We start from the raw sequence: 19,153 nt of genomic DNA on the forward strand, positions 1-19,153 counted from the left end.
TTCTAAGACCATGTCTCAAGGCTAATAGAACTAAACGTAGCAATCACAATGGGATGTATGCCACTGCGTAAGACATTCCGTAGATCAGACCTTAAGCTCACCTCAGCTTAACTTTTAAGCTAGCCTTCGGGATATTTGGCCCAGCATACTCAATATCCAAACTTGATAGCAGATACGGAGCAGTACTTGTCTCTTTATATTAGGAGGCGTAAATTTGTTGAATGGGTTAGTTGTGGTTTCGAGTCAGCGGCGAGGAGTTCATTGCATAGCTAGTCCACATTGGCGTTGGGAGTGTATTTTAAAATTTATAACCATAATCATCGAAGTCAAGAACAATAATCTAGGCGAAACTTTGCTAGTTCTAGGTCGCGGGTAATAGTTATCGGAGAAATGGTGGAGTAGCTATGTATTCAGAACTCTACCGTACACCGTACGAGTACAAGCTGGAGGGGCTGTTCATGCACTAGGTTTAATATGGAGCATCATCATATTAACACGTAATAGGATGCAGCATGTTTCGTAAAAAAAGATGCCTCTCAACTAACCAGCTAGGGCCGCCAAATATATTGTCAGTCAGAAGCCGGTACTTGGAACGTTCGAACAACAAAGCAAAGTTAAAACACAGGGCATTATAATAAGAAGGGAGTGCTCTTGCAGGCAAGATAATGAGTGTACTCTAGCTAAGTGGTTTCATACCCACCGTAATCATCTCGAGTCTTACGCCTTGTATCGAGAACTTCTCTGATAGTCTGCGTTATAAGCACCCTTTGTTCCCTGTCCTCTTTGATCTCCCCAGCTGGCTTTAGTTTAGCTTTTTGCGAAAAAGGATTTATTTTCTCTTCTCTAATCCTCGCTTCCTGTTCATTTGTGGCTCTTCGTGGCTCTTCCTTAGCCCTCGGTTTCCCTCTTTCGTGATTCTTTCCCCTTGATCTCTCTTTCCTTAACTAAAACACCATGTAGGTATTGCTTGAGAAATCAGTTAGATGAATGCAACAAATTATATATTATAGGGGTAACATCGAACTATGGTTTTACATCTGTATTCTTTAGTCCTGCTCTTCAGCGCTTATGCTTCATGCGATAGGGGGCGAAAAATAAACGTTATTTATAATTTTCATACACTTACTATCGTCTCCAGGAATTTTCCGGCATTTTCTATTTCCGGCATTCCGAATGCCTGGGGGATTGTTAAGCTACCTGTTCAGTAGGCAAAAAAATTGTGAAGGCGCCACGGGTTCATAGTACTTTTGTTTGAGGGCATAGGAGCAGTTCTCTGGGTGACGATTCATGGTGGTAAGATTCCAGTCCATCGTCATAAGTGCCGCGCATACTGCAGTCCAAAGCGCTAGCATTGTTATCAGTGACCGGCTTTCGCGGTGTCCTTCTCCTTGGCTAATGATATTTTTCTTCTTCTTCTTCAGTATTCTGTGATATTTATTGCTTTAAGGTGGAACTCTTCGGCTAATCCGCCTAGTTTGAATTTGAGAACTTTGAAGTCGAACTTTTTGCCTGGAAAGTACACACAAGCTAATGTCAATACTAGGAGCTTTGGGGCGGGCTCGGCTGTGAATTTTTCTCTCAAATAGTGAGAAACAGACACTGATGGCGTATGAGGCCTATTATAAACAGTACATGTAGACGAACCAGATATCCAGGTACCTATTCTGGAGAACATTGTTCAACAGAGCCACGCTCGGGAGCCAGATCTCGGGGAGAGATCAATGTACTAGTAAATAGTCTGCGAGAGAAGCGAAGATATGTTGCTGACCCTAGCTGGTGGTTCGTGGGTATGAGCTAGAAGAGGTGTAACAGGTCGAGGTGGTTCAGATCCTGCAGTCATGTATAGATTTACGATTATTTCCATATCCTTTTATGGTCAGCGTACTAGTCAGGTTTCTCAGCAGCGTGCTCCACGGGTTGGTTGAGTTGGCGCATACGTTGTAATCGGACCGATGATCCTATAGTCTATATACGATATATTAGCGCCAGAATCTTGTACGTCTCAAACCAGACTTCGCAATTTCTATTCCTCCGTAGATGTGGATCGTAGGTTAGAAAACACACGTTGTCGCAATATATCTTATCCATTGTCTGGGCATTAGTAGAATCGACATAACATTAATATTCCATAAAACAAAAATATGTTTGCCAGTACACTCAATAAGAGGCCGACTGTCGTCACTGCATTCTAATTTCCTATGTTATATCGCACTCTGGTTATGTTTGCGCTATCTGATCGAATGCCTGAATGCATTCGCGGAAGGAAGGTTCGAAGCATATCATATGGAGAGTATTTGGCCAATGGACTTTAGGATATCTGCTATTTTCCAACTTTTATCGATTCTATTTTGTCAGATTCGCCTACGCCACACCATCCACAATATCCAAAAATTATATTGGTTCAGGCTAAGGAGTCTTATACATAAGGTATAGGATGTTTGATTCCCAATGCTGCGGCGGGCTTGATACCCGCAATCTTTTCGCACACAGTAAATAGAATTAATAGAATCATAAAGACGCGTGTATATAACTCTATCAATGTTTAGGGATGTAGCTCGTATACAAGCACCCTAACAACCAAAGTTCATTTCTCACGGTGGCGCAGCTTTCAACAAGAAGAAAGCGTGGATTTCGGCTCAAGAAGATCTTAAAGCTCGAATCCCGGACCAAACCTCGCTCATATGGTATCAGCCGGAGAAGCCAGGTCGCTACAATTTGCCAACCCACACTCTGCTCTTATGTGGAGATTGCGATCAACAGCTGTGCTATAACGTTATTAATCTGCAAGTTTCTTTACCGCTACTATGAAGACGATCGAGGAGATGAAGAAGGTAAGAGAGAGAGAGAAAACGCTTGCGGAATCAAAACGTATGACTATCCGCGTTCGTGGGAGAGTGAGCGAAGACTCCCAGTATTTGGCCCGGGACGAAACAACTACTATTCTGATGGAACTGGGAGCGGAACGTATTGCAGTCCTTGTAGCTTTTGTCCCTGGGGGTCTAGGTATGAGTGTGAGCTAGAAAAGGCAGGATTAGAAGTCATCATGAAAGCAAATTGATGCAGTATTAAAAGTCAGCAGTGATAAGCGTCCTAAAAGGAAGTACCTGAAGCTGTTGGCCGGCTTAATGGGTGCATCTTGATGAAATGGCATTCTTGCAGGCGTTTATTCAAAACGAGCATTCTGGCTGACGGCTATATATGTGATCGCGGGCGATCTGAAGGAGTGCCAGAATCGAATGTCCCCCCAAAATTGATGAACAAGCGATTCGATCGTCACATTTAGATTCCCGGATGTTTATCGATTATTTAACAACGAAGGCTCTACTTCAATTGGATTTAGGGGCAATCCTCGTACACCAACCATAGGGTTCAAAGACATACAGAAGAAAAATTCAAGATTAACAATTTAATCTCTAAGGCTCTACCTCAGCGGTGTTATCAAAAGGAGTGACCGGCACGCATACATCATATTAGGCACGACTTTCATGAAATGCAGTAACTGAGCTAAACTGGTTTAGTGTCGAGACTGGACGTGAAGCATCACAAAATATGAACACTGGAAAGGGTAGATCTATAGAACTTTAAGGCATAATTTTGGATGGGGTTCTCTTTCTTTCTTCCGCCCTCTATCCTTCTTTATCTTTTTTATTTTGGCGTTAGGCATTTTCTCCTCATATCGTTTATCTTCACGGAGTGGCACTACGGCCTGAGTTACCTTATAATCAAGTCGAACGGGATCTCCCGTAGTTGTTCTGGGATTCTGAGCTGCATAGGCTCGTGCAATGAGACTGGGCCGACCGGGGTCCGAAGCCATATACGATGACTCAAGCCTCGTAAATGAAGATTACTTATATATGGCTAATGGTAGAATTGACTGTGTGGTGTGCTAAATCCGCTTCCTGTAAGGGTGTGTTAGTTTCTTAGGATTCTCTCGAATCTCGTTTCTTAGGGCGTATGCAGTGTTGGATGATTTTCTCCCTGCTAGCCCAATGCGTCCCCGGAATAAAACAGGTGGACTGGACTATAACCACGGTATGCTACCTTCCCTTATCAGCTCAGCTCTATAGATCTACCGTATTAATGGTCCGCCCGAGATACCTTCCATCGTCGCAGCGGAATAACTCCCCAGACAAAGTTTGAGTCGGATGACGTAAAGTATGGAATATCAAAACGTGTTGTTCACGTTGTCACGGATGTGCAGCCGACTGGGCATCATGACAATATGGATTAATACCGCTGTTTTTAAATGATTTTTATGACCAGCAATTGTATCATTCAAATCGCTCAAGGGAAACGGCCTGTCGATGAGTGCAATACAATATTATGCTTGCGAGTCGTTGCCACTGAAAGCGGCTCACTTGCATTCCATCAGATCGGTCTGCTCGCATTCCCTTGATATCTTCCCATCTTAATTGGCTAGCCTATAGAAGTCAATATTCCCGTAGAGTATATAATCTTCTCTTTTAAGACTGCTTGACGGTAAGATTTTAATTCAAGAAATCATACCTCAAAATCAATTAATCGGACAATATTAACGCATTTTCAAGTTGACGGGTTCGAATATTCTGATATCGATCAGGATAAATTACCACTTTCCCTAAGCTTACAGCATTCCATACAATGCCAAAAGCCATTCATTTCGGGGCCGGCAATATCGGCCGTGGATTCATCGGTCCATTGCTCGTTGACTCCGGATACCATGTCACATTCGCAGATGTCAACGAGTCTCTTATCGATTCTTTGAACGCCCATGATCACTATACAGTCCATATCCTCTCCCAAAGGTCATCAACCACTGAAGTAACAGATTTCTCTGGTGTCGTATCGACTTCTCCGGATCTCCTAGACGAATTTCCGACGGTAGACCTCATTACTACATCCGTTGGCGCCCAGATTTTACCCAAAATTGCGCCTACTATCGCTAAAGGATTGAAGAGACTCTACCAGGCGCGCCCAGATGCGCTTGTTGATATCATCGCATGCGAAAACGGCGTCGGTGCGTCCGAGATCCTTAGAAAGGAGGTTGGAAAGCACTTCAAGAAAGACGCTTCACCTGCCGAGATTGAGTTTTTCGACAAGCGTGTCGGGTTCGCGAACTGTTCAGTCGATCGTATCGTACCCCCCTTTGATCCTACTAAAGCTGTCAACGGCAATGGCGAGAAGAGAAGAGAGTCCAAAGGCCACGAATTGGATGTTGGGGTCGAGGACTTTTATGAATGGGTTGTTGACCAGGATGCACTCAAGACAGACCATAACATTCACGGAATGAAACTTGCGAGAGACCTGCTGGCTTACGTCGAGCGGAAACTGTTTACCTTGAACACTGCCCATGCAACGATTGCATACCTGGGCTGGTTGAAGGGGTATGAAACAGTGAATGAGGCTATTGAGGATAAACAGATCTACGACATCGCCAAGGGGGCGGTAGCAGAGTCAGGCAGGGCACTTCTCAAGAAACATACGATATTCTCAAAGGACGAACATGAGAGATATATCAATACTATCTTGGATCACCGTTTGAAAAACCCTAGTGTACAGGATGACATTAAGAGGGTATGCCGGGCGCCGAAGAGAAAGCTCGGTCGGAATGACCGGTTGGTCGGGCCTGCCATGATGGATTATGAGTATGGAGTTGGGAAGCCTACGAATCTTGCAAAATCGATTGCCGCCGCAATCTGGTACAGCGACAAGGATGACGAAGACGCCGTGGCGATCAGAGATATGGTCGGTGAGGGAGGGGTTGAAAAGGTACTTCGAGAAGTTAGCGGATTAAAGAAGGGAACCAAAAAGGCCGATCAGCTAGTGGACCATGTCGTGAAAGCGTATGGAGATTTGAGGTCTGAGCTGCACGCCTCCACTAAGTTAAATGGGCATGTGAATGGATATTTGAATTGATGGGTGTTAAAGGGCTTCTTTGGTTTGCGAGTTCAGTTTGGAACTGGCGTTCCCAAGTTTCATCCTTTTGCTGAATTTGTTACCGGCGCAAACGGGGTTGCATCGTGTTTTCTTTCATTTTCCTGCCTTCCATGGCATCCATTCTCTTGTCTCAATTTGGAGCAGGAATCCGCTTTGTTCGTTCGGCTGTCTGCTTTATGAGATGCATGTAATTCTCAGCAAAAGAGTCTCTGTCCCAATTACAAGGCTAGCATTATATTAGTTAACTAATAAGACGGAGTGTCTCTTTGTGAAGCGTACGCGTGTCGCTGCGGCTGTAGGCGCTCGAGCCTACAATATAGATAAGATTAGGAGATAATGCCACTGTCACACCTTCGAAATCCGGATGCAATATGTGACCCGAATAAGATTTTAGGCCGAAGGCAGGTTCCGAAGTGCGTGATGGTGAAAGTGAATCCAATCGAGAGGTTCGCGAGCCAGGCCAAAACCTGTAGCCTGACCCATGAGCTCTGACAGGTTGCATCGTGAGATTAATCAGCGAGCTGCACAATCCGGATCGCACAACGTTGGAATGCATCTGCAGATCCGGGACGAGTCAGCCTCTATAGTGTAGCCGTGGTGCTGAGTAAAACCTGATATGAATACTGTGTACATGTGGTTCTACGATGTGGTTTTCAGATGCCCGGAGCTATAAATGGAGGATTTCTCACACCACACTTTTTAGTTTACGTAAAGCAATTGTCCACTTTATTCCTTCCTTAAACTCCTACGAAAGGCTGTCCAGTAAAGTTATTCAAAAAACGACACTCATAATGTCAGGAGAACTTCCAATCACTATCCCCAAGCTGAAAGTCTTTTTGACGGGCGGAACCGGATACATGTAGGTTCCATGCTGTGACATCACACTTGCGGTTGTGACGTCAACACCCCTGCCTCCACTCGATTAACACATGATCCTGTTAGTGGCGGCGCAATTCTGACCGCACTTCTTCGGTCGCCGGATCTCGAGGTCACAACCCTTGTTCGTTCTGAATCTGCAATCGAAACACTCACATCCCTGCTACGAATCCTAAATTCTTTACGGGATCTACGCCGAAATGCGTGTTAGGGTCATTATCAGATACGGATTTGCTCCGAAAATTGGCGTCAGAGTCTGATATCGTAGTCAACTGCGCTTCAGCGAATGATCTTCCCGCTGCGGAGGCTCTTATTAATGGGCTAAGTGAAAGTGGAGAGGGAGGAAAGAGGATCTTCGTACATACTTCGGGAACGAGTGCTTTTGCGACTTATAATGACGGGGATGAAGCTGGGAGGGCGTTTGATGACACTGAGGATTTGGTGGGGGTTCTGAAGGAGTGGGATGAGAGGGAGCAGTATGGCCATCGAACTGTTACCCTGAAAGTGGTGGAGCTTGGGACGGAGAAAGGTGTTTCGACATATACCATCGTGCCTCCGATGATTTGTTGGTTTTCCCAGATGATTTGTGGTACCATTCATGAATTCAGAGTTTATAACCTTCTAACGTTGTTTATATGGAGTAGGCGGTCAGACTGCCGCAATTATTCCACGTTTGTCGGTCCAGCTTCCGCCGCTTATTCGAACTGCTATCGAAACGAAGAAAGCACATTTCATAGGCTCTGGGAATGCCATCTGGTCGAACGTACATATCACAGATCTTGCAAATTTATATGAACTAATTCTTCGATGTGCTCTCAGTGGCGTTGCGAAGTCTGGGTATGACGGTATATATTTCGCTTCCAATGGAGAAAAGAGCTGGAAAGACATTGCGTATGGTGTCAAGGAAGCTGTTGAGGCTTTGGAAAGATGGGATGGAGGCAAAGTCGGGTTGGAGAGTTGGACCGTCGAGGATGCAGCGGGTATTGAAGGCGTCAACGGAGTTAGGGATGCAAAGCTGGCTTTCGGGTCGAAGTGGGAACCCTCCCTTCAGCCTCTTTAGAGATTGGGATGCTAATGGGAGAATAGTGTCATTACGGTGCCGAATAAAGCGCTCAAATTAGGCTGGAAACCGGCATTTGGAGGGGAAGCTGTGGTGGATAGTATGAAGAAGGATGCTGTTATTCTGTGGAAGCAGCTCAAGAATGAGTAACTGGAAGATACACTATCATGTTCATCCTCAGACCCGGCCTCGCCTAATGCATGGATATAGCCCCCCAGGGCAAATTTGGGTTCGAACATTAGCCTTATTAGCAAGACAATCTTTTTCTCTGCGAGAAATTCGGGCCGATACGCGATGTTTATTTCTCGTTTGTTCTCGTGGTAGTATGGAATACTAATCTTTGGATGTCTGGAATTGATGTAAGCGGACTATATTGATAGTAGCCAAGAAGAAACGAAACCTTTCTCTACGCAAAGGCTTTGCATTGAGGAATCTACATGTTGTATATACGTAGCTAATAATTCCCGTATCAGAATTCGACTCCATATCTTATTTTTTCGTACGCTATTTTATTATTTTATTTTATTAGCCTAACAGAACACGCAAGATCCGAAACTAAGGTATACATACGTATGGAGGCCACGGACTCATCATTCGGTCTTGCAGCAAGGTTTCACAAAGGGCTAGAAGGGGTATATTTCCCAAATAGGAACCAGGTCTGGTTACACCAACACAGCAGCTTGCAAAATCCAACATGTACCACATAGACCTTCATCAAAAAGTGGTGGACTTCGAAAAGAGAAGACTAGAGCAGTCACAGAGGACCTGGCTATCCAATGCCATGGGTTATGCTTCTATGTAAAGATGGGTTTGAGGAGTGATTGGAGCTTTAGGTTCTAGCGAAATAGCCCGTAGAGGTCAAGGCGTTGCTCAACACCCTCTGACGATACCGTAGCTTGTCATCACTCCCACCACCACAGCATCAAAAGAAGATTTTGACGCGTCTTCCTACTCTGCCCTTCAACTAATCCATTGTCAAAATCTTTGTTCAAGCGGTATTCTTCTCGCCTGATCTCCTCCCCCCTCGATTAATCAACCGGGCGTCTATAGCTCAGTCTTCTGAAGTTTTTGTCTTCATTTGACCAGGATATCATATCTGCTGGAACCTTCCTGAGCCTCTTAATCGTCATTGAAAATCCAATCTATCCACCGTCCGATACGTGATGGGCACTTCTCTCACTCTTCTAGCTATCTCACGTCAGGCATCTCTTATCCACACTTCATAGAACTCCCGTCTTGAAGAAATTAGTTGCATTACGGCTGTGAGACTGTCTACGTCAGTAGATATCTCTGGTTAACTCCCCCTCAACTTCTCCGATATCCACCCTTCACTGCTCTTGATAAAAACCCTTTCATCTCTTCCCCTCAATCCACTCGTTGGTCAATCCAAACCCACCTTAATCATAATAATGAATTGGGAGCATAGGGACATCCTGGGTCATACAGATCCCGATACCATCAATGGCAATGACTACCAAGACTCCCTCAAACAACCAAAGTTAACTTCTTTCCCAAATCAACAACCACTTACTTCCTGTCGCCTTGAGGTCACAGATGATTCCTTCCAGAAAGCAATTGATGTTCTCAAGATAACGTTTCCTCGAATGCGTGTAATTGATTTCAAAATCGAACATGCTGAGTGGCCGCAGCATCCACCAACCTTCGGGTCCAGATGGCAATTGGCGAAGATTTTTGTCAGCAAGTTTACCATAATCAATCCAGGGGCCGGAGAACATCTTAAGAAGCGTTCCATTAAAGCTTATGGTTACACATTCTTTGAGAACAATCAGAGACTTCGAGAAATTGGAACACACCTTCTTGCTTCGATTGTTTCCCTTGCTATCATGAAAAGAACTGAGGATTTCAGTGCTGCTGTCATGGCTGTAAGACCTCACTCTCCTACCTATGTTCTTTAATTTATTTTTGGCACTTTTAAATTTTACTAACCAGTAATTAGGCGGCCATGAACAAATTTCGAAGCAAAGACGTCTTGTCTGCTCTCGCGTATGTCTACGGGCTCGACCAGTTCCTCCTAACCGGAACAACTTCAACAGGCGAACCACGACAGTTGGATCGCAACATGCTCGCTGACTGTTTTCTCGCCCTTGTGGCCGCAATCTATCAGGACAATGGATGGGAGATCATGAATGAATGGCTTGAGGATTTGATCCTCCCTGTCTTGTCGCTCGTTTTAGAGTGTCAAGACGTCAAGCACACGTATGACAGTAAGTATTCTCAAGAGTAACATGACAAATACCAACTACGGTTTTGGTTATTGGGGTAACTTATAGTTGACCAATCACAAATCATGATTAGAGCACCAAGGATACGCTATGGCAGCAGCAGCCAAGAATTTGGACACGTCCGCAGTCCCACCCTCTCCCCAGCCCCCTATCCCGCCCTCACCCAATGCTGAGGCCCCGCCGAAGACGCCAAAGACCCAACCCCACACACCGGGGAAGGGAAAACAAACTCCAGTTCTGGATGCCTGGATGGAGCTTTACCTTCCAGGCCAAAAAGTCATCTCCGTTTCTGAGATAAAGAACCATGTAGAGATCTGGGCCGGGGAGGCGTTATTAACCACGGCTTCGGGGAAATCGAAGGCCGAGGCCGAAAAGAATGCCATTGAAGTGGCGTTAAAGAAGCTAGAAGCGGCAGAGAGTTCAACGACAGAAGTGGAGGAGGAATGTGAGGGGGAGAATGACAAAGAAGAGGAGAAGAAAGATGATGATGATGACAATGTAGAGGTTCCAATCGACCTCTCACAGTATACTTACCTAGAGGACGGGGAGGGGGGGGAGCCGGAAGAAGGGGATATATTTGAAGGGGGGAGCAAGTTCACTAGGATGGAGGAGTGGGAGCACGATAAGAAGGAAGGGAGGAAAAATAAGAGGAAGACGAAGGAGCCGAAGCGGTGGGGATCTGTATCCCCAAAATTCCATAAGGGAGAGGAGGAGGAGGAGGAAGGGAAGAAAGAAAAGAGAAAGGCTGCTGAGGCTGCAACTGAAGAGAAGGCCCCCAAAAAAAAGAAGACAGGAAAGGGCCCGAAGAACCCGAAGGGACAAAATGGAGGGAAGGGGGGGTAAGGGGGTAAGATGTGAAAAGGAGGGTATGTGCAACCAGCTACTATTATGTAGCCCAGTCGAGGGTCTCTTTGGTGGTGGGGTGGTTTACAAACGTAAATTACAACAGGCGAAAGTGCCTCTGAACTAAACTTCACGTCGCATAGCTATCAAGCACTAACTAGAAAGTGTACCGAAGCCGTATTTCGTATGTAATTCCGTGAGACTATGTAAGATACGATTAAACTCTAAGGTAGCCACACTAAATGAAAGCCGCCGACATATAGTGAGCACGTCATTTATCCGTACCTATCAAGCTAGATCCCAAGGCTGTGAAGCTAAGCGTATGAAAACCAATGTTGCCCGCTCTTCGGACAGACCTTTACACTATGAACTCCAAATCTTCCCTTTAATCTACTATTCACCATAACCTCGAATTGATTGTCAAATAAAATAAAATGTTCTGGTGCTGGCGATGTTGAATTAGCTATTTGAACCTGTGTGCCTGGACGCAAACTAAGTGGAAGAGGGAGGCAGTCCTTGGAGCACGCTTCTGAATAGAACCCTGGCTTGTAAAACGGTAGAGAGAAGATGAAAGGTAATGGGTGATGCGAGTAAATTGGTGGGTAGGAATGGTTGGCGTCGGAGTTAAAGGGAGGAAAGGGGGCTGCCGGATGGTAGCTTAGCTTTGGTAAGTTGGGGTGTATGGTATCGAAAGCTGGGTAGACCAGTGCCCAATCGTCAACCTGACTAGTACTTTCGGGGGTATGTACTGCCCCACAGCTAAAGTCCTCTCTACTAGGAAGACGTCGTGATCCACTGAGGGGCTTTAAAATATGGTTCACATCTACTCGGAATTCAGAGTGGGGCGGTATTTCCTCCCTCGCATTTGGTTGAGACTGCCGGCCGCGGCCTCTATTATTGATGGCCGGGGAATTCGAAGGTTGGGGTCTAGTGGCTGAGCCCTCATGGAGGAGGGCACAATCTTTAGGTTCGCGCGATGAGGTCTGGTGATCGTCAATATGAGGAGTCGTATTTTGCATATCGATATACCCGGCGCTAGCGTACGGGTCTGGTCACTCGGGTTTGAGCTTTTTTCAACCCTAGATGAGACCGATGATAGATTTTTATTGGCTTAGTTTATAGGCAAGTCAAAATCCGTGGGTTAAAACGCTTACTTTGAGATCGAGACGAAGTTCGCCAGGTCAGACTATTCGGCCGGATCTGTGAAGGGAATCCGTTAAAACCAATCGAAGCTACCCAGTTAGCTAGTCAGGTTCGCAGTTAGTCTTCAATAACCCGTTCTCTAAAGGACTCCTAGTGGCTCACCGTTTCCTTGGAGTCAAATAATATCTATGTGCGTAGTAGAAGATTTCACATCTAGCTTCTCCCTGGGTGCTCACCTAGTAGAATTCGGCGTATGTATGCTTTCGAGATCAGAGGAGTCGTGATTGTTCAACTATTATTCTAGTGCAGAAGAACGACCCAAAGAAAAAGATATACCTGATTCAATGCCGCAGACTTATAAATGTTGGTGCCTGGACCTCGGTATCACAATTATCGTTTCATGTATTTTGGAAGAAAAATGATCGCATGCGTGTATCATCTGTTGCAATAATAGGCTGGGGAGCTCCAGAAGTTGTCTCGTCGCCAGATCTGCGGAGTCTTCAACTGTGCTCCAGAAGCTATGTGCCTTAGATTTCAAGATTGGGAGCGCTAGCAATATTTTAACAAAGGCTCAGAACCAAAACCCCTCTCGATGCTCAGCCTCTGGACCAGTTCCAACCGACATTAAAGAAGCTTTTATTTCATTGTACTCTTGCGATTCTCTATAGTGGGGCATAATCTGTAGCTCTGTTCCACGTTAACCTGTAGGTAGATTAGACCTCACGAAAGTGAAATACCCAACGACGTATACAGCTGCTAGGGTATCGAGTTAAAGCGCACAAAAGAAGGATCCAAACAGCTAATCTTAAACCCGACATTCGGTATACAAAGAGACCACCCACATTTTCTAAAGAAACGCTATAACGCTAATGAAACATGAAACAAAAGGAAACAACAGCATTAGATAAATGCTAAAAGCGCAGATACCAAGATCGCTGAAACCATTATTTTCATGTCTAGAACAAGGACGGATGAAATACTCATATTCGCACCGCGGGTCCTCATAACTACGCCGTTCACAGTTGAATCTGCAGCCTTGGAACCGCTTTTTGTTGGATGCTTATTCGATAGTACGTCGCTGTAATGTTGGACTAGGACGGCTTCTGAGGCTAGAAGGTCGAATTCCACATTTCCATTGTCCTTAACCGTAATTATAGTGTCCACGAGATTGTTTGTCACAGATCCATCCTTTTCTGAAAAAGTGAAGCTTGAAACGTTAACCTGAGATTTGGAGTTTGAGCCCGGGGCCTGTAGTCTTATTAAAGATAGTTCTTGGCCTGGCTCCCAAGGTGTCGCTACGGTGACTCGAGTTGATGGTCGGGGCCCAGAAGAGGAATAGACTTCAGTATCTGGAGTAGCGGGGTTTGTACCACCTGTGGAACTATTGTGAGATTGAAGGTTTATAAATACAATCTTGCGGAGCTTGTTTGTTTCGTCCCAGACGGAGTAGGAACTGTAATCCGTGTCATTGCCACCTTCGATTTGCATAATTAGAAGAGTGTCGTTAAATGAGAGGACTTCCGAGATGAAGTATGCGCCGTAAGAGAGCGGAAGTACACCAGTAGAATAGTTTCCGGAATCGAGAGAGTAGTTTATTGGTATTACGGGACTGTAGGAGCCCGTTGTTGTGGCGTGGAAATAGACTCTACGTATTCCTATTGTAGCGGCGAAGAGAACATAGTCGACTAGCCACAGCGCTGCAGCGAATGTATCAGAGATTCCGGGCCGGCCGACACATGATACGGTATTTGTTTCACCAATGGCAAATTGAGCACCAACGGATTCGGCAGCTGCAACTTGGGGGATGTAGTTACTGAGGATATCGGAGAGTGTATTGTGCTCGAGGAGTGGGGCGATAGTGACGGCACCGCTGCATCCCGATTGTGGGTAGAGGTGCATGGAATACCATGGGATCCTCGATGACTGATAACCAGCGGCAATAATACCTGGGATATCGAAGTCCTTAGTGACTATGTATGCTGGATTTGCGAAGCCACCGGCCATGAACCTAACGGTTTTGTTTGGCGAGTTTTTTTGGATTTCATCTGCTATATAGTTCCATTCTGGAAGCATCATGGAGGCATCCCATTCTGAATCCCGAAATCCCTTCGAGCCGTAAAAGTCGGCTTCATTCCCAATTTCAAATAAATCAAGCTCATCGCCTAGGTATTCAAGAACACCTGCAGCAGTTGATATTGCAGCATCAAATTTGTTAGTTGTGTTGATTAAGTTAAGGCACCAGATGTATCTCGTATCTGGGGCATATTTTTCCTTGAATGAGGCGAAGTAGTTTGGACCTAAAGTGACATTCCCTTGAGCCTGAGCCCCATAGTAGCCTGATCGGTACTTATCCGCAGTGATTGTGATATCGGAGCCATAAGTTGTTTTGTCCGACTCACCACCACCGAGTCGGACGGATTGACCGATTCCAATGTTTGTGGCTAAAGCTTTGAAGAGATTCTCCAGTAATTTTGATCTAGTGAACATGGGAAGGTCTCGGTTTTGGATAGACCAGGAAACGAGATTTCGGTCGAGAGAGCGCAAGAGGGCGTCTTTAGCAGGGACAGGGATTTCAATATTAACGGTTGACGGGATAGCAGTGACACGCAGCGAACCGGATAGAAGTAGCAGCAACAGGCTGCCCGGAAGCGGTTGGAACTGGCATTGTGAGAAAATTTTCATTCTGGATCGAAACTAGGCGGGTAGTACGAGCGCGCCCGTGAGGCTGTTTTCAACCACGTAACTAACGGTCGGCGAGGAATATAAATGGTCAGTGGTGGGGAATTTTGGAAAAGAGGGCGAGGATCCGGGAGGGACGATTGCAGTCGAGATAGAAAACCACAACCACAATACCACCAGGTGGTGAGCGACTTGCCATGTATTTAAAATCTTATCATCCATCTTCATCGAAAAATTAAAAGCCAAGTTGGAAGGAGACTTGGCTCCCCGTGGGTCCCTCTGCATTTTTCCGTGACGCAAATATGCCCGCATTTCAAACCAGCAGGTCGGCGCCACACAAAGTTGATGCTATTGCTTCGCACGGGATGTCATGCAGGCTTAGGTTCGGCCTTCGGCAGCTACTTAGCTAGCCTCTTCGTCCAAACTCTTGGGTCTGGGTGTTTTTTCTTCGGTTGGAAGATCCGATTGGGGTAATCGTTGGGATGATGCAATGCAGGTACCTTTCGTATCAGAAAGCTGTCCACCACATGCTATGTCGCTAGTATTGGTATGAGAGGTATTTGTATAATTTCTGCGGTGTAGACATCGCGAGATGTTGCGCCCGTGACGTCAAGCTGCCGGGTTAATGCAGCTTAAGCTGCGCAAGTGCGCAAAATGTATCGATATGGAAGATGAACCGATATCGATCCTGTGTTGTATAGGCATACGTACTCCGACGTACATAGTAGTGGCTAATGCAATCCATCAGGTGGGGGACAAGGGCGGTGGCAGAATTCCAGCCGTCGAAACGTCTACTTTAAGTACTTGTCGTTTTCTTAGGGTTGGGTTAAGAGCCTTGGATTTCGGGTATAGTTCAAACCAAGATCTTAGTATCGTCGTTTCTTCAGTTAGTAGGTAAAATCTATGACGTTGACACTTTCTAGTCAAGATACAGTCATGATCATGATCTTGTCTACGGATAACTCGGAACCGAAATTTAATTGAAGGCTAAAGCGATTCGGCTATTTGGATATTTAAATTTGGAAGAAACCAAAATGAGATGCAAAAGTCTAAAGGGTATAATATGTATGTACAGCACGTCTGACACCAGCCAAACCATCAAAACGTCGTTCATATGGCTTGAAATGCGTGTCATCGAAATTATTTTACATGAAAATGAAGTTTTGTGCGTTGGCTCCGAAAGATCTCGAGGTAAGTGGCGCTAGTTCGAATACCCACATGCCTGGTATGTACTTACGTGCTCGTAACGCTTTGGCTACCATAAATAACGTATTGGCGTAACTTCATAGAACCTTACCGGTTATAGCTCTGAGGACCATATACGTATCTCTGTGGCTGCTGCTGCTGCTGCTGTCCTTGGGCAACTGGAGCTGGGAGCTGCGTACTCCAGCTCATATCACCAGGCATTTCTATTGCGGTATTATTCTGAGGCATAGAGTGAAGCTCCACCGGCTCTTGATGCATTTGGGTCGGCATTTCATTCATAGTAGTAGCATTTGGGCGGGGCATATGGGTCGTTGGCGGTGGTGGAGGAGGAGGAGGAGGAGGAGGAGGGTGTGCAAATCCCTTATATTCGTTATTGAGATGATTGACACTCGTTGTGCTCGGGGCGTTCATTTGTTGATACGGCCATTGCTGATTAGGGTTACCGCTATCAGGTTGGTAACCGGGTGGTTGATTGTTTGGATTTGAAGCATTCGGTCTGTCTGATCCGTGGCTAGCACGAGATTGTGCCATACTCCTTCTCATGAACCAAATGATGCCAACTATCGCAAGTGTTCCAGCTATGGAGCCGCCGATTGCACCACCAAGGACAGTCCCAGAGATACCATTAGACGGTGCTGAATCCGGACTTTCGGTTGGAGAAGGATCTGATGTTTCCGAAGACGATGTTGACATCGATGTCGTGGCCTCGGAATCAGACGATGTCGTGGATGGTTCGGACTCGCTAGTAGTAGTAGTTGAAGGTCGCGATGTACTAGTTGCAAAGGATGTCGTTGAACTAGCTGTTCTACCACCGCCCCAGATGCCAAAGTTTGGAGATTTCAGGGTTTTCATGCCGTAGTCCATGATGATGAATATTTGATATTTGTTGGACTCTGGCCATGTGTCCCGAGCAGTAAACGTCGTGTCATGTTCCCCCCAGCCGGGATATGCGACTAATTATAAGCAAAAGCATTATATGTTAGCCTCTGATGTTTATTTTATTTGACGACTAATGTTCAGCGGATATCATCATATGCATACCAGCTTGGCTCAGGCTTAAACCTATATCTCCGTCAAGCGCGATAGTAATATTAAACGATTGTGCGAGGTTTTCGTTTATTTTGGTTTGTGCGATGTACCAAGAAACGCTTATAGGAACCCCTACTTGATATCTTGCATTCGCCGTTGGCTTTATGAACGTGTCTGTTGTATATGTCGGTGTCGGTCGCTGTCTCTGAACTAATGTAGCTGCTGTTGCGAGGTGCAGTGACAATAGTGACAATATGAATGTCGAAATCGAGATCGAGATATATCTTGACATGGCTGTTAACTTGTTGCCCCGGTTGTATTGTAAACAAGTCCTCAACTTTGATTTCGACGGGGTATTAATTCTAAACTCCTAGATCAAAACAATCGATACTAATATAATCGCCCGCGAGGAAAAGAAATTTAAGATCCAACCAGAGCGGGAAACACCAAAGCTTTAAACCTCTAGCTGGCCGGAAATATGCTGTGCTTTTACCCTTCAATCTCTAGGGGAAATTTTAAAAAAAAGCCATTATGTGTCACGACCTGCTCCGAACAGGCAGAAAACAGAAAACCTCCAGCTCGACGCTAAAAAAGCAGCTGCATGTCCTTTGTCATTTCAATTTCGCTTGGTGTTTTTAGCGATCCCAAGCAGGCAAACTAGTTATGGAGTTCAGCGGGACCGTTGAGGGAACACTGCTACGGCAGCCAAACGCTCATTCGAACGATGGGCTAGTTAGGGTTTCCTGGCTTTGTTCTAAAACACCGGCGACTTTGTTCCCGTTCACGGCAAGATCCATCGTGAAGTGTTTGGAAGACATGGTTGGCCGAGGAAGCGAAGATCTTTGCGCTTTTGGCGATACCAGTGCACCAGCTCTGCCCCTGGCACGCTTGGGTGTTCTGCGAAGTGGCTTTTCTCCGCTGCCTTGCATCGTGAAGATTGTGGAAGGAGCCTCAGGGTCAACCTGCCGAAACCCCTGCCGTTAAGCCGCGTTCTAAACGTTGTAACGCCAACAACGAGATCATGTGCGCTCTGGTAAAGGACTCATACTTACCTACATTATGAGTATTTTACCCTCGTTACATTGCATTGATATTGATCATGGGTATATCGAATCAAAATATATTTTCTCCTCCGGCCTCTGTTAGAGTCGTCGAGACCTGATCGATCGATCGATCAACGCGACTTGTAACGAAACCAAGCACAGGCAGCAGCGGCTTCCACTTCTTTCACTATGCAGCTAAGGGACTATTACGTTGCGCCAACTCTTTTCGGGCCCCGGCAGGCTCCACTTCTGTATACTACACAGACTCCGTACAGAATAGAGAGTTTGTAATTTTCCCGCCAGTTCAGAGATGGTAACGTTATTTTCGAGGATCAACACCAAGGGCTCATGCGCTCAAAGGAAGCGATTCGCCTCGCTCTTTCGAATGCTTCAAACACACAAAGTAGTGACCAAGAAACCATTGTTCAGAATATGCGATAGATCTTAGCTTAGGCTGACGTCTCAGAATACATGGTATATTCATAAACTGTCAGGGCGACTCCAAGTTTAGATCGCGAACTAAATTCTACGATCGTACGATTGACTGAAAAAACTGTCAGCGGGAAGCTTATTAGCTACTAACTTAACAGCCATACAACAAACATTTTGCAGCACTCGTACACTATATATATGTACAGACACCCACTCATAGATCGATTTAGTATTCGAATAAACTAAGGGGTCGATCTAGATATTCACAAAACTAAGGAAGTTAAGTTAGCAGCGAACATGTGGTTACGTTGAATTCTACTTTGCCTGTCGCTGTCCAGATGTGGGCCAGAAGTGGTATAAAATTTGTGATCGAACCCACATTTTTCCGGTAAGTAGGATACAATGCTATGAAGAGTATCGCCCCGATTTGTGCCTGAAACATGAGAATATAGGAAACAGGAAAACTATTTCGCAGCCGGGTAGAGCCATTGGTTCTCGTCGATCAAAATGGTGGACCGACCCGACGACCGTCGTATGAAGTTTTATTTGTAATACAGCCCAAAGGTCCATACAACCAACAAAATGACAAGGTGATCCCTAAATAGTCGCCGAAGCATCACTATTTGCAGAGCCGCATTTCCTTTTCGCTAGATCTGTTGTCCAACTATACGACTAGACATACC

General features: G+C 45.5%; 5 protein-coding genes across 5 annotated transcripts; 3 read left to right on the forward strand and 2 right to left on the reverse strand.

The window, feature by feature from the left end:
- Nucleotides 1-4,620: 4,620 nt before the first annotated feature.
- AOL_s00043g806 (uncharacterized protein) lies at nt 4,621-5,895 on the forward strand (the record flags this gene model as incomplete). Its single annotated transcript, XM_011121292.1, has 1 exon — nt 4,621-5,895. One exon carries the CDS (start codon nt 4,621-4,623, stop codon nt 5,893-5,895), a length of 1,275 nt encoding a protein of 424 aa, XP_011119594.1.
- An 812-nt stretch (nt 5,896-6,707) lies between these two features.
- Nucleotides 6,708-8,002, forward strand: AOL_s00043g807 (uncharacterized protein; the record flags this gene model as incomplete). The annotated part of the gene is made up of 5 exons (XM_011121293.1): nt 6,708-6,775; nt 6,859-6,998; nt 7,061-7,357; nt 7,437-7,824; nt 7,879-8,002. The coding sequence occupies 5 exons, from the start codon at nt 6,708-6,710 to the stop codon at nt 8,000-8,002; spliced, it is 1,017 nt and encodes a 338-aa protein (XP_011119595.1).
- Nucleotides 8,003-9,261: 1,259 nt separating this feature from the next.
- Nucleotides 9,262-10,938, forward strand: AOL_s00043g808 (uncharacterized protein; the record flags this gene model as incomplete). The annotated part of the gene is made up of 3 exons (XM_011121294.1): nt 9,262-9,735; nt 9,810-10,077; nt 10,169-10,938. The coding sequence occupies 3 exons, from the start codon at nt 9,262-9,264 to the stop codon at nt 10,936-10,938; spliced, it is 1,512 nt and encodes a 503-aa protein (XP_011119596.1).
- A 2,043-nt stretch (nt 10,939-12,981) lies between these two features.
- On the reverse strand, nt 12,982-14,763 carry AOL_s00043g809 (uncharacterized protein; the record flags this gene model as incomplete). The annotated part of the gene is made up of 1 exon (XM_011121295.1): nt 12,982-14,763. One exon carries the CDS (start codon nt 14,761-14,763, stop codon nt 12,982-12,984), a length of 1,782 nt encoding a protein of 593 aa, XP_011119597.1.
- Nucleotides 14,764-16,053: 1,290 nt separating this feature from the next.
- On the reverse strand, nt 16,054-16,830 carry AOL_s00043g810 (uncharacterized protein; the record flags this gene model as incomplete). The annotated part of the gene is made up of 1 exon (XM_011121296.1): nt 16,054-16,830. One exon carries the CDS (start codon nt 16,828-16,830, stop codon nt 16,054-16,056), a length of 777 nt encoding a protein of 258 aa, XP_011119598.1.
- Nucleotides 16,831-19,153: the final 2,323 nt, after the last annotated feature.

Source organism: Orbilia oligospora (assembly GCF_000225545.1).
Source record: "Orbilia oligospora ATCC 24927 unplaced genomic scaffold scaffold00043, whole genome shotgun sequence".
Lineage (NCBI taxonomy): Eukaryota > Fungi > Ascomycota > Orbiliomycetes > Orbiliales > Orbiliaceae > Orbilia > Orbilia oligospora.